At 39.1% G+C, this 13,416-nt stretch overlaps 1 protein-coding gene across 2 annotated transcripts; it reads left to right on the top strand.

The window, feature by feature from the left end:
* Positions 1-16: 16 nt before the first annotated feature.
* Positions 17-8,871, top strand: DCPH1 (damage control phosphatase 1). 2 transcript variants are annotated; one of them, XM_085055840.1, is made up of 6 exons: positions 17-163; positions 1,567-1,672; positions 2,204-2,445; positions 3,895-4,060; positions 5,057-5,182; positions 6,754-8,871. In XM_085055840.1, the coding sequence occupies exons 1-6, from the start codon at positions 114-116 to the stop codon at positions 6,793-6,795; spliced, it is 732 nt and encodes a 243-aa protein (XP_084911966.1). In that variant the 5' UTR covers positions 17-113; the 3' UTR covers positions 6,796-8,871. The 2 variants fall into 2 exon arrangements, with proteins under 2 accessions (XP_084911966.1, XP_084911965.1); XM_085055839.1 differs by having other exon boundaries at positions 5,057-8,871.
* The last annotated feature ends 4,545 nt before the right edge of the window (positions 8,872-13,416 follow it).

Below are 13,416 nucleotides of genomic sequence, written 5' to 3'. Positions count from 1 at the left end.
CGCCGCGCGGCGGGGCGCGGCCCGCGCGCCAATAACGTCCGGCTGCCGCTCGGCGCCGCTTCCGGGAGGGGGCAGGGGAGGGCGGAGCGCCGGCTCGCGGGGGGCGGAGCAAGATGGCGGCGGTCCCGGCGGTCCCGGTGTCCCTGTCGGGCAGGTTTAAGGGGTCCGTCACGGCCCGGCGCGCTCGTCACCGGCAGCGAAACGGGGGGCGGGAGGGAGCTGAGGGACCGTCCGGCGCCCCGCCGCCGGGGAGCGGCTGTCTTCGGGCGCCGGGCGGGGCCGGGGGCGGCTCTCGTCCCGGAGGGGCGGGCGGGGACAGCAGCGCCGGCGTCGCGCGGGCCGCGGCACCCCTAGGCGGCGCTGTGGGCGCGGCGCTGCCGCCGCCTCAGTCCCCGGTGCGAGCGGGCCTGGGGCATGCCGGCCCGGTGCCTCCTGCGCCTCCTGTGCTCGGCTCGGGGGCTCCCACCCACCGCGCAGTAATCTCACAATAAAGACCGTCCTCCAGGCCGGGTTTGCGCTCTCTGTGGTGCTGGTCGCGTTCTGCTTGCTGTCCTCGTACATAAACAGCGTGTGGAGAACATGTAAATCAAGTCCATAATGGAGAGTGTGTTTCTTGTTGATATGAGATACGCGATAAGCTTTAAGCAGATATCTTTGCTGTTTGTTTTACATTTCCCTGGTTTTGCATCTGTGTATCTGAGCAACAGAGGTCGCGTTTTAGCCTGGAATAAACTGCAATTTTTCCTGTTTTGCCAGGGCCAATCATTTAGCTTTTTCGTCCTTAAAAAGACTGCTGTTTATAATTTTCTTCGAAAGTAGTCACAAGAACCTGACCGGTTTGCAATTATTTTACTTTTATTTTGGTTTTGTTCTGGTTTTTTTTTGTTTTGTTTTTGTTTTTTTGTTGCAGTCCACTGGTTTAAAGGCACATAAAGCTACTTTTAATACTGTTGTGTTATAACCCCAGCTGGCAGTAAAGCACTACAGAGCTCAGCGGGGTGGGAAGAAGTGAATGGGAAGGGTAAAAGTGAGAAAAATTGTGGGTTGAGATAAAAGCAGTTTAATAATTGGAATGAGAATAAATTGTAATTAAAAGAACGACAGATAGAACCCATGAAAAACAAGTAAAGCAAGTGAAAACTACTGCTCACCACCAACTGACTGATGCCAGGACAGTGGCTTCCTGGCTGACTTTTCCTCTTGGTTTCCATTGCTGAGCATGACACCATATGGTCTGGAATAGCCTTTGGGTCATTTAGGGTCAGCTGTCCTGGCTGTGTCCCCTCCCAATGCCTTATGCACCCTCAGCCTCCTCGCTGGTGGGGTGGGGTGAGGCAGAAAAGACCTTGGCTCTGTGCAAGCCCTGCTTAGCAATAAGGAAAACATCCCTGTGTTATCAACACCATTTACAGCACAAATCCAAACCACCACCCCACACCAGCTACTGTGAAGAAAATTAACTCTACCCCAGCCCAAAATGGCACAAAGACCTTGCATTTGTTATTAAAAATTGAAGTTATTTCATAATTTGCTGACAATAATAAAATATTGATCCTCTCTCTTTAGATCCTTTGCATATTTTACAGTTAAGGACAGACTGCCCCAGATCCTCACAAAAGTTATTGATACTCTGCATCGACATAAAAATGAATTTTTTGAAGAACATGGTGAGGTAAGAGTAAGGGCTCTTTTCCCTGATGTTTATTCTCCCCTAGCCCTTGTGACCACTTCTCTGCCTTGTTTCTGCTGGTGTCTTATACAATCATTATTTGCTTGTCTCAATCCTTTGGTCTGATTTTTTTAAAAAATAATTTACTTCTAGTACCTATTTTCGATGAGTTCTGTAACGCACCTTTCTGTCTAACCTTTTCCTGATCTCTCACTTCTGCAACTGTATCACTTGGGTTTTTGTGTTGATGCAGTATTTGATGGTAACACCTGAACATGACTGTGTTTCAACACTCTCTTTGCCTCTAATAAGCAAAAAATCCAATATCTGAAAAGAAAGGCCATAAGAAATTCTTTTTAGGATGTTGCATCTAAATTCAGCTTTATTCACCAAAATGTACTTTGTTGAGTCAAGCTCTGATTTGTTGAGGGCTCTCATTTGGTGATTAAAATATCGCACATTTCCATGAACAGTTGATCTGTGTCTCTACAGGAATAAATGTTCAGAGGAACTTTTGTTCTCCACTTATTTCAGAAGGGCATTGAAGCAGAGAAGAGAGCTATATCTTTCCTCTCCAAACTGCGGAATGAACTGCAAACAGACAAGCCAGTGACGCCTTTGGAAGATGAGCTCCCTGATGCTGCGCTGTGGAACCAATACCTGGACTACCAACGAAATTTACCAGATGGAAATGGAGAACCAAGTTGGTTTCAGTCCCCTTGGCTGTATGTAGAGTGTTACATGTATCGAAGGATCCATGCAGCAATAGCACAGAAGTAAGTATTTACTAGCTTGGTATATATTACTTTGCAAAACATTGCTCTTTCTCATTTTTATTTCGGGAAAAAGAAAGATAGCTGAGGAGTAAGATAAAGGAAAATCTTAAGCTTTTACCATATTCCTTTTGCACCTTGGATTTAAAATTAATAGCTTTACTTCTTTTATTTAGCAGAATTTGAAGCTTATTAATTTTTTTATGCTTCAGTTTTGGTGAATTGGTCTACATGAAAACTCTTAAGCTTGACTGTATATTTGACCTTGCAGACTAATGTGGATTGAGATACGAAAATCATATAGCACTTATAGAAGGTTTGTTGGTCTACAATTTTCTCTTAAGCCTAAAACACAAAATATGAGAGCCACAAATCTGTTGGGAATGCTAACTGGTTTTGCTGCTTGAAATCTGAAGTTACCATTTGAGAACTGTCTCTTACAGCAGTAGACTCATCTTAAGCAGCCCCTGTTCATTCTGCACCAGCTTCTTAGTTACAGCAGTGCTTGCAGACCATGTGTTGCATTGAACTTTGGAGCTGATACTGATTAAAAATAACTGAGCAAGAAAAGCTTGTGCTGGTACTGTGGAAATGTGCCAGTACAACATCATGGGGTAGGAATGGACAGTTTAAGATCCTGTTGCTGCCAAAAACATTTGAAAGCTCCATGAGTACCAGATTTACCCTTGGTATTGCAGAGATGCAAACATGGTAACGGGACTCAATTTCTACTGGTATGTTGTGAAATTTGAACTCTCTTACCAAAAGCTTCAAACAGGATGTGAATCTGCTGGATTGCACTTTAAAAGCTGAACAGATACTTTTCATTAGTAAGCTTTAAGTTTCTTGATGTCCATTATTTAGTTGCTCTTAAGCATATGCTTAGATGGAAGTTCAAGCATTTGTCAAAAGGGCTTTGTGCAAATATATTTCATAACAGATTAGTCTATAATTTTTATCCATTACAGCATTCTCCTTTGTCATGGTAATTTTCCAAAATCCTAGTAAAGACTTTCATAGGAATAACTTCCTATCACTGTAAGAGAATTTGGTATGGGAAGTACACTCCAGCACACACAAACGTTTAAAATTGAGCCGGCAGTTCTTGACCTTACTTCACTTGTATGTTACAGTTTTAATTCTTTAGTCTGAAGATTGGAATTCAGAATGCTCACTATATGGACAATTCCCAGAACTGTTGTGACTGAACAATTGTTCACTTTGAGAATATATTGCTAGAAATACAAAGATGTCTTGCATAGTGTCTGTTTCAGCAAGATGTAATGTAAGGCTGTTACTGAGATGTGTGAAAGTCTAGTATCACAAATTAGAAGTGGAAAATCTAACTTGTGCCTACAGTCCGAAAAAGCTGACCTTTGAGCTTCATTTGCATGCGCTGTCATGAAGAATGTGGGAAGTATGTCAACCTATTTGTTCTCCTCCTCTTTTTAGCCCGCCTATTGACAACTTCGACGTATTTAAGGAAGGAAAGGCTCAAAATTTCTTTGAATCCCAAGAGGCTGTTATTACCTTATGCACTTACTTTCAGGAACTTCTTAAGAACATCAAGGATCTAGATGAAGAGCAACTACGGGATGAACTTTTTAAGCTATTGCAGGTAAACTGGTACTGCTTTACGCAAGAATTAAAAATATCTCTCCTATGAAACAAACAAAAATCTGAGGTTACAAAGACTCTGAATTTCATATGGCAATTAAAATGTAGATATTTTGTTTGTAAAAATGTGCTGGAATCCCAATAGCCATACTGTATTGCTGCTATTCTGAAAATAATTATGTTTTGGTTACTTGTATAAATGTGACATTTTCATTAACTGCTGCTCTTCATTGTGTATATGAAACCCCAGCAATTCTTCCTTCAAAACCAGTATCTCTCAAGCATTTTAAATCAAGTCCAGACCACCGTTTTTATATTTACCTATAATTTCTTAAAACAGTTAATTTTAATTGACACTTTTAATGTTTTTAGACTTCTTTGGAGAAAAAAGACTTCTTTGGAAGTCAGTCTGGGCCAGAAGTGGTTTAAAAAGCTTTATAACAGCATTATTCTTGGAATATAGTGGCTCTGGGTAGAAACCCCGAAGTATCATAGGATTATAAATAAGTCCATTAGCTGGCAACAGTGCGCACCAAGTATTTGATGAATTTTTACAAAGGGCTTATTAGCGAGTACTTAAAATACATATACTTAAAATACTTATTTGTCTACATGTAATAAAAAAATAAGCGTGCTTTTATTATTTCTTTTTCCGCGTTATCACTGATATATTTTGGAATTGCAGTATGGACAATATTTGTGTTTTGTGTTCAGTGTATTTATGTTGATCTAAGTTTTCCATCTTTGTCACTTCTGATGCCTGTGTAAATACAGAGCATTGTTTGGTTTCTTCCACAATATCTTTTCTATATTAAGATATCTGTACAAGAAGTTGGGTTCTGTTAAAGCATGGAAGAATATGTGGAGTTAGAACTTGATCACCTAAACCAAACCCAAGGAAACAAAATCTTTAGTGTATGTAAAGTTTATCATGCAACTACAGTGAGACTTAGCAAATGGTTTATTTTTCTTTTTAATTTTTATTTTTTCCTTCTAGGTGTCATTATGGGGCAATAAGTGTGACCTTTCCTTCTCAGCTGGTGAAGACAGCTCTCAGAAATCTAGTCCCTTGCAATCTCTGGAAAACCTGCTACCTTGCATCTTAGTGAATGATATGGAAAAGGTTTGGTCACTACTTGTAAATGGCAAAAAAAATAGAACAGAAAGAAGTAATATTAGAGTTGACATAATCCTAGATAATGCTGGATTTGAACTTGTAACTGATCTTGTGTTGGCTGATTTCTTGTTATCATCAAAGCTAGCTGATGAAGTCTATTTTCATGGAAAAAGTATTCCATGGTATGTATCAGATACCACAAAACATGACTTTAACTGGACTATTAAACAACTGGGGTCAGCTAATCATATGTGGATGTCTAGATGTGGGATAAACTGGGAGGGGTATTTGAAAAAGGGAATTTGGGTTTTCTGTGACCACATGTTTTGGACTTTACCACATGACTTTTCCAGTATGAGTGAAGTTGCTCCTGACTTGTATGCTGAGCTACAGAAGTCAAATTTGCTTCTTTTCAAAGGTGATCTAAACTATAGAAAATTGACAGGAGATAGAAAATGGGAATATAGTTTCCCATTTCATCAAGCCTTGAATAAGTTTCACCCTGCACCTCTCTGCAGTTTGAGAACACTGAAATCTGACACTCAGGTTGGCCTAAAACCTGGACAAGGTGAGCAACTTCAGGCTTCTGAACCTGCATGGATGATAAATGGAAAATATGGGATAGTTCAGTTTGATGCTGGTCTCTAGTTCAATGATCCCTAATTTTCTGGAAGGGAGATTTAGTCTGAGTTTAATTCCTTTCTCTGTTCCATGCTTGGCTTCAGTAAAGGTTCTTTTTTGTTTGCACTTTTTTGTCCTATGTGATTTGTTGTTTTTGACCATGGAAGACTTTAATGTTATGCAAAAATTTATAAGCTGTCTTTGTGTACATAAATCAATCTGCATTTCAATATATTTTGTTTTCCTAATGTCCAATGTCAGCAGATATTTAAAAAGAATATTTAGTTGTTCATAATATTTTTTCCTCATCAGTGGGTATGAGTTTAATGAGTCAAAGCTTAACAAGTGAAAAATTTGCTTCAGAAACAATTTCCCCAGCCCCACATTAGCATTAATTTACTTATTTCAGAATAATTTGTGCTCCACATGTCATTTCATGCATTGCCTGAAAGTTAGTATTTTAGAGAATTCAGAAATTAATTCCAGACAGATTCTTTTGATGTTTTGAGTGTAGTTTGCTTTACATTAAGTGGTAAGTTATTGGGTGACAGCTTGTAAACATTCATGTAGAATTGAAAATTGAATTTCAATTTTAAAGTACAAGTGAATGTTGGTAGCCAGTTTGCCTGTGAAAGAAGATGTCCCATCTGGTAGCAAGATTAGTTGCAGAAAGTACGATCTTATTTTAAGAATATTGAAGATATATAAGAACTTCTACCAAAAAGAAGCACACAAAAAAGCTTCCCCAAACAAAAAATTATTGAACCCAAATAGTTACATTAACTGGATTTTAGATTTAATGCAGACTTTGCAAGTGGCCTGTCAGCGGTGTATGTATGAGGTTCAAGCACTGCTGCCTCCTTCTGTTGTGGTAATTGTCTTTATTATTCAAATGTATTTGTTTGGGGGGTTTTGTTTGTTTGATTGTTTTTTAAGAAGGATGCCTTAATTTTCAGGAAGGAAATAGAACCCCAGGTGCACTGAGAAGTGCAGGCTAGAGAAGCATTTGCCATACAGGTTCCTGTTAACTGGAGTTGTTAGGTGCCCATTTCTGTTCTACCCTGGTCTCAAAAGCTGCTGCTCATTATGTTCATCCAATAAAGATCTATCCATTAGATAAATATGTTCTGAATGCTGTTGACTTTGATTATTTGTGTTTGTGATGTTCTACTTAAATGTGAAAGAGTGTTTTAAGTATTCAAAAACAAAGATGCAAGGAATTTCATGAGGCAATGGGGTATTGTTGGTAGGGTTCTAATTTTGAGACCTGGGTTTACTGCTCTCATCTCCTGTGTATCTTTGGCTTAGTACTCCTACAGGGTGAATTCATGCTCATCCTTAAGCACCTGATTGAACTGCAGAAATTAGAAATGCAGTCAAGAAAGTTGAAGGTCAAACTGCTGAAGGTTTCTCTGACTGGAGAGAGCTCAGCAGGACTCCAGCTTTAGCGCTTTGATCAAATACATAAACAACATGGTGAATCTGTGCTGGACCCTCAGTGCCTCATATTTGAAAATGCTGTTAACTTGTTTTAAATGCACTTTGAAGCAACAACTTTGGGTCAAGAACAGAGGGATGGAAGTTGAGGAATATGTGGAATGAAAATACCATACCTTTTTCAGAGAGACAAAATGAATAGGGGGAAAAATCTGCTTTGCCTGTGCTCAGATTGTTTATAAGATGCTGACTTAATTTGCTGGAGAGGTCAAAAAGTGTTTAATGGGCAAGAAGAGAAAGTCACTATTGAGGCCACCCTTGACAAATAGATTTACCTCTGACACAATCCTTACACATGCTGAGAAACTTGGTTTTGTTTTTCACTGGTTGCTGATGTGTCCCTGTGCCCAGGTTGCTTTCAAGCTGCTACTTCTGGGAACTCACAATGCAGATCAGTGAAAATTAGTATTATGAACTTATGATAAATAGAATCCTACAAAATACAAAATCACTTAGGAGCTGCAGCAGCATTTGCTCGGTGTTACTGAACTTCAAAGAGTACTGCACAACATTTAATTCTTAGCTTAGCATGTGAATGCTAATGTAAGACATGATGTCATGCTGAAAAAAATAGTTCTATTCTCCAACTGATTAAAAGTGCACTTTTCATCTTTTACCCCTCACAAAGAGATGTTTATGTGTCAATGCACAGTGTGACTGGCTGTGTAAGGAATGCACAGCTCTAACTTCCCAATACTTCTATGGTTGTAATTGCAAAGTGCTATCTCTAGGCAGAACTGCATGCGCAGCATTCTTTTATGTTTGTTGGTTGGCTATATCTTTGTAAAATTTTGATTGATTGTATGAAAAAAGAAAACACTAATGTTGCTGTAATGCCTGTGTCACAGTCTCCCATGAAACAAAAACGTTGTGAAGACAGATATTCCAATGAGGGGCTGTGCTCTGCTGATGGGTTTGCTACAGTTTACTTAAAAACACTTTTGTAGCTTTTCGTTGTTAATTACATTTGTCATACAGCTCTGTGAAATGGCACCATGAGCCTATTGCATTTAGGTGGAATTTATTGTTAAAACAACATGAAGCATGCATTAGAACAACAGCATGTGCTGTAATATAGCATTTTTTTCACTTGAGTATTCAAAAAAGTTCTGTCCATGCATCTAAGTTACAGCTGATTGCCCAAAATGCTTCTACAGTATAGCTCAGGAGCTACTGATTTGTACATCCAAATTTTTGAGATTTTCATTTCATATGCCATTTGAATATTTATGGCAAAAACCAAAGGCATTTTCAGTAATTCTGAGGACCACAACAAAACAAGTTTTTTACTTTTTATTTTTGTCATCTACCTTTTGAACAACTGTGTTTGTAAGTCAGTTTTTGATGGTGATGACTTTCATTATTGATGAAATAGGAGGAAAATGATGTCACAGGCACAGTGAAAGCCAGTACACACATCTGTCTGAATACTTGATAAGTTATGTAAGTAATCTACAATAATTTCTTGTGTATATAATGTTTCTTAGGATAAATTGGTAAATGTGGAAAATAAGTTGATTGTATGACTACAAACTTGTAAGAATATTGAAACAAATGATATAATTTTGTGCAAGACAGACATTGTTGTACTATTTCAGAGGTTGGGGAAGCCAACTTAAAATAATTCAGGTCTTAGTTACTGAAATTTTTTTCTCTGAAATGGATTTTATACATATGCTTGTAAAGGATATTTATTCAATGAGGTTTTGAAAGATACTGATGCAAGAGGTAGGTATCATAAAATGGTCTTCTATAACAAGACAGGGCAATAATAAGGAATTTTCTAACTTTTAGTGTACTTGTATTCCTGATAAAATTTCAAACCCTTAAAAATTATTGAGAATCTCTTAAAATGTATCTGGTAATTACTTAACTAAGGATGGTGCAGCTGATGGTGTCATTTTCAGGATCACTTCCAGAACTGTTAGGTGCTCCATGTGTTCTCAGCAAATTGGAAATATTTTGGCGTTACTTTTGCTGTAACTAAAATATTAACAAGACACTTTGGTTTACACACCTTGCTGATGATAAACCCTAACAGTTGTTGTTGAAATAGTTTCTTTAAAGTTCACAGTGTATTTGCATTCATAGTTAACTATTTAACAACTTGTTCCATGTGCTGTCAGACAGCACAGGAAAAAAGTTCCCTCTGTTGCATGAAAGTTACTCTATGAAATGGTTTTAATCTAAAAAGAAACCCTTAATTGTGTCTAAAATAAAAATTCTGAAATGGAGTCTTGTACAAAATTGTTGGTTTTTTTTTTTACTGAAGTTTGTTTACTTACCAGCTTTCTGTTTACCCAAAATTACAGAACAAAAGCTTGTAATTATTTTTATTTAAAGCAAAAATATAAGTTGAAATTCACCTAACACTTATCTCAGGATTTTAAAATAAAACTGTGAAAATGTGCTGGTTAAAATGGTAATTTTCTTTCTTTCCCACATGCCAGTGGCAGAACACATGTGAGGAAAAACAGGTCCTATACAATGGACTGTTTATGTTGTTTGGTTCTGGTTTGGGTTTGTTTTTTTTTTTCTCTAAAAAGGGTTTTGAAAACTTCTGTACATTTTTATTCTTGCTGATATACTTCTATTTCTAACAGCCCTGGAAATAAAAAGTCTACTTACATATATTTTTACATGAATTAAGAATTAATTTATAGATTAATCCACATTCTGGCTCAGCTTTGCAGTTGTGAATTCTGCAGATGTTTTGTGAGAATGGTTTGTGGAGGTTCGGCTCTTCTGGCCTTTTTTCTAAAATACTAGAAAAGAAATATTAAATGTCCTATTATGATAATTTGCAGTGAATAAACATATTCAGTACTTGTGTGCTGCTTTTGTTGTATCTATTTTCAGTAAGTTATATAATCATAGTCTTTCAAACTCCCTGTGAAGAAAAATTTTCATCCTCGTAGAAATTTATTTTTCCTGGGATTCCATTTCTTCCAAGTCTAATGAAGTAAAAGATTAAAAGCTGAGGTAAGATATATCAAGGTGTATATATTACGGGCTTTTTTGTTTGCTTTCTTAGTGTTAACTAATTGATTAGTCTCACACTACCATGGTAAGGCTGATGCTTTCCAAGCACTAATTGATGAAAGGCCTGATGATAGTTGCATTTGGAAGACCTTTCAGCTGTTATCTCCCACTCCCAAGAAAGTACCCTTAATTTTCTTGGATCAGGAAATGCACTGAGCTCTGGTCCTAGATGGTATATACACACATAGTTAGTTTTAGTCTAGGATCTGTGTAAAAGCCAGAACAATTCTGGAAAAAGGGTTAGGATCCAGGAGTGCTCCCTCAAGCTAGCTGAAGTGTCATCCCCCTACTTTCCCTCTGTCCAGTGACTCTTGTGTTATCTGTGCAGTGGTCCTATTTCTACTAAAGGAGTATGTGTACCCCTGGGCTAAGGTTAAGGAATTAGAAGACAGGTAAATTCCTACAGAGAATGGCCTACAACTTGTAGGGAAGGCTCCAATATCTTTATGTGAACAAGGAACATCCCCATTTTTCCATAGTCAGCCATATTCTTGTTTTCAGGTAATCCTGAATTAGAGCTACACTTGAATGCCTTTGTCATGTATTGGATATGCAGCCTTGACTACATCCATGGTGTTAGATTGGCCCTTAGGAGTTTTGCTGCTATTTTAGAGGATTGTGATGGAAGCATTAGCAGGAGCTAGTTGCCAAGTGCAAATCTGGGAGTTTTCATACGTATGTGGAAACCTAAGTTCCACATACAGAGAATTTGCAAAATAGCTGCATGAGTTGAGTTTAGACTTTCAAGGACTTTGTATCTGGTATCAAGTTCCTCAAATGGAAAATGACCTAATACATCATCATCAGATTTCACTTACACAGATTCCCACTTCTTTCCCAAGCCTGATTAGTTCCCCCATGTGTGTATTACATTTTCACCATCTGCTTTGTCCAGGGTGGAAGTCCAGGGCTGTAAGACCAGATTATCTCCTTCAGAAGATTGCTGACCCCATGACATGTGCATCATCACATGACTTTTGGCTTTGAAATTATTTTTACACATCCATTCTCATTTAGACACCTGCAGAATATCTACTGGTACAATTTTGAGTGTACTGGGTACTGGAATTTGGATTTCATAGCACAGATCAATTTTATTGTCTTTTCTTAATGCTGAGCACTTTCATGGAAGGGAAAGTTTGCAGTAATTTTTTTTTATTATTTTTTGTTTCAAAAATTAATGTGGCCTTATTTGGTACATACATTGAAGTGATTTACATCATTCTTTGCTCTGAAAGGCTGAGAACATCCTTTCCATGTATTTTATGAAACACAACATGAAGAATTTGATTAATGAAAATTAGAAATTATTTCTAATGAAAAATCCTAAATTAACTCTTCCTAAATTGTTATTTCCTGTCCCTGTTAAGGAAAAAGAAACATGAAATTCTTTGGAGAACTCTACTTTTAAATACTGGCAAACAAGGATAAAGCATTTTAAAATGTGAGTGCCCTGTAATAAGATAGTTTTTTCTCAGTCAAATGGCTTGAAAAGTGGGTATTTCACCCCCTCAAATTGCTCCTCAAAGTGAAAACTGTTCTTTTTCAGGGTGTGACATGACATTTATACTTTTCTGCATACTTTCTTTTTTCCTTGTCTCCTTTGTTGTTACTCTTGCTACAGTTCATCAGATTCAAGTGTGGTTTTAGGCAAATAACTTCACAGATCTGCGGATAGATACAGCTGTATAAGCCTTCTCTCCCCGTCACCAAGGGTGTAGAAGCAGCTGAAGTGCAAATCCTGAACCAGCCGTGGCACTGCAGGACTAGCGATGGGGAAGTGTGCTCGAGCACATGCTTAGGAAAGTCAGAACAAAGTTTCGCAATCATTTAATTATGCATCTGCACGCCGCTCCACTAGTAGATCAGATCAGGCTGTAGTCAAATGCTGGACAAATCCAGGATGATATTTTTGTTCAAATTTGCAGTGGATAGTAAAACGTGCCAGATTTACGCTGGGTTTATGTAAGACCACCAGTGCAGATGTAACCCGTCAAAAATACTTTACAGATTTAAGTTGCACAGCGAGGTCACCCTAGAGCAACATTTTGCCCCATGCAGTGGTAGGAGCTTTGTCCCTTCTCTGCACCCCCATCCGCTCTGTCAGGACTGCAGAATTTTGTTCCAGAAGTGACCTACCGGGTTTCACTCCTCTGCTGCAGCACCAGCATTTGCATGCAGTAAGAGCAATAGTTTTTGTGCCTCTGTGCCATCCTGTGTAGCTGTGAGCTCACCCTTTGTCGGTGAGGATGAACTGGAAGGATGCCACCAAGGAGCTGTGTGATTGTGTCTCTCCCCTGACACTCAAGGACACAGAGACCGGTGGCTCCTGCACTGCGGCTGCCTGTGTTGCATGGCCCCAGCCCTGTGCGGGGTCTCCAGTTCCCCTGACCTGTTCCCAGTGCTCCTTCCTCACATCCAGTGGTTTTTCCTCTTTTCCTTTCTGAGTTCAGTGGCAGATCCCAGCTGAGGGATGGCATTGTATACCTCTGTGCTTTTAGCGATGCAGCATTTTAACTGGGGTGATGATCCACGCTGGCAACACCTCTGCTGGTTGTCTTTTGTGCCCTCGGCAACAGCAGTGAAATGGCATCGGGCACACAGGGACAAAGACCAAAAAAAAAAAAAAAAAAAAAAAGTAACATAAGTCAGCATTCCTGAGAAAGGTGAGGTACATTTTGACTTGTGAGTACAGAAAAGGTGCACGATGGCACTGTCCCCAGAGGCTGATTAAACAGCTCACAGGGTATTCAGAGAAAATGATGTGCAGCCCAAATACATCCACAGGTCTAACCTTTTACTGCAGCCTTCAGTCCCTCTCTTCCCATGTTTATCCACTTTATCTGGATGAAAGGTGAGGAGGAAGAGGAGGAGGTGCTCTTTCAGCTGGAGGCAGCTTAGCAGTCACCAAGGAAGGGTTCTCTCTCCGGGCTGCGGGGTGCTCCTTTGGCAGGTTTGGGGGGGAAGAAAAGCCTGTCTGGGTAACAGAGCTCCTGCTCAAGTGCTATCTGCTCCGCTCGCCTCTTGATTTTTTTTTTTTTTTTTTTTTGGAGGAAAAATACGAGCAAATTTTCTCAGGC

This window comes from Lichenostomus cassidix, chromosome 3 (assembly GCF_008360975.1).
Source record: "Lichenostomus cassidix isolate B80296 chromosome 3, HeHo_3.0, whole genome shotgun sequence".
Classification (NCBI taxonomy): domain Eukaryota; kingdom Metazoa; phylum Chordata; class Aves; order Passeriformes; family Meliphagidae; genus Lichenostomus; species Lichenostomus cassidix.
Note: the sequence above shows the minus strand (reverse complement) of the source record. Positions and strands in the feature narration are given on the sequence as shown.

What these genes read in the sequence shown, in the direction of transcription:
- DCPH1 (XM_085055839.1), top strand. Translation starts at nt 114, where the DNA reads ATGGCGGCGGTCCCGGCGGTCCCGGTGTCCCTGTCGGGCAGGTTTAAG. An exon ending in CATGCAGCAATAGCACAGAA is followed by an intron (nt 2,446 to 3,894) that starts GTAAGTATTTAC and finishes TCCTCTTTTTAG; the next exon opens with CCCGCCTATTGACAACTTCG. An exon ending in AACTTTTTAAGCTATTGCAG is followed by an intron (nt 4,061 to 5,056) that starts GTAAACTGGTAC and finishes TTTTCCTTCTAG; the next exon opens with GTGTCATTATGGGGCAATAA.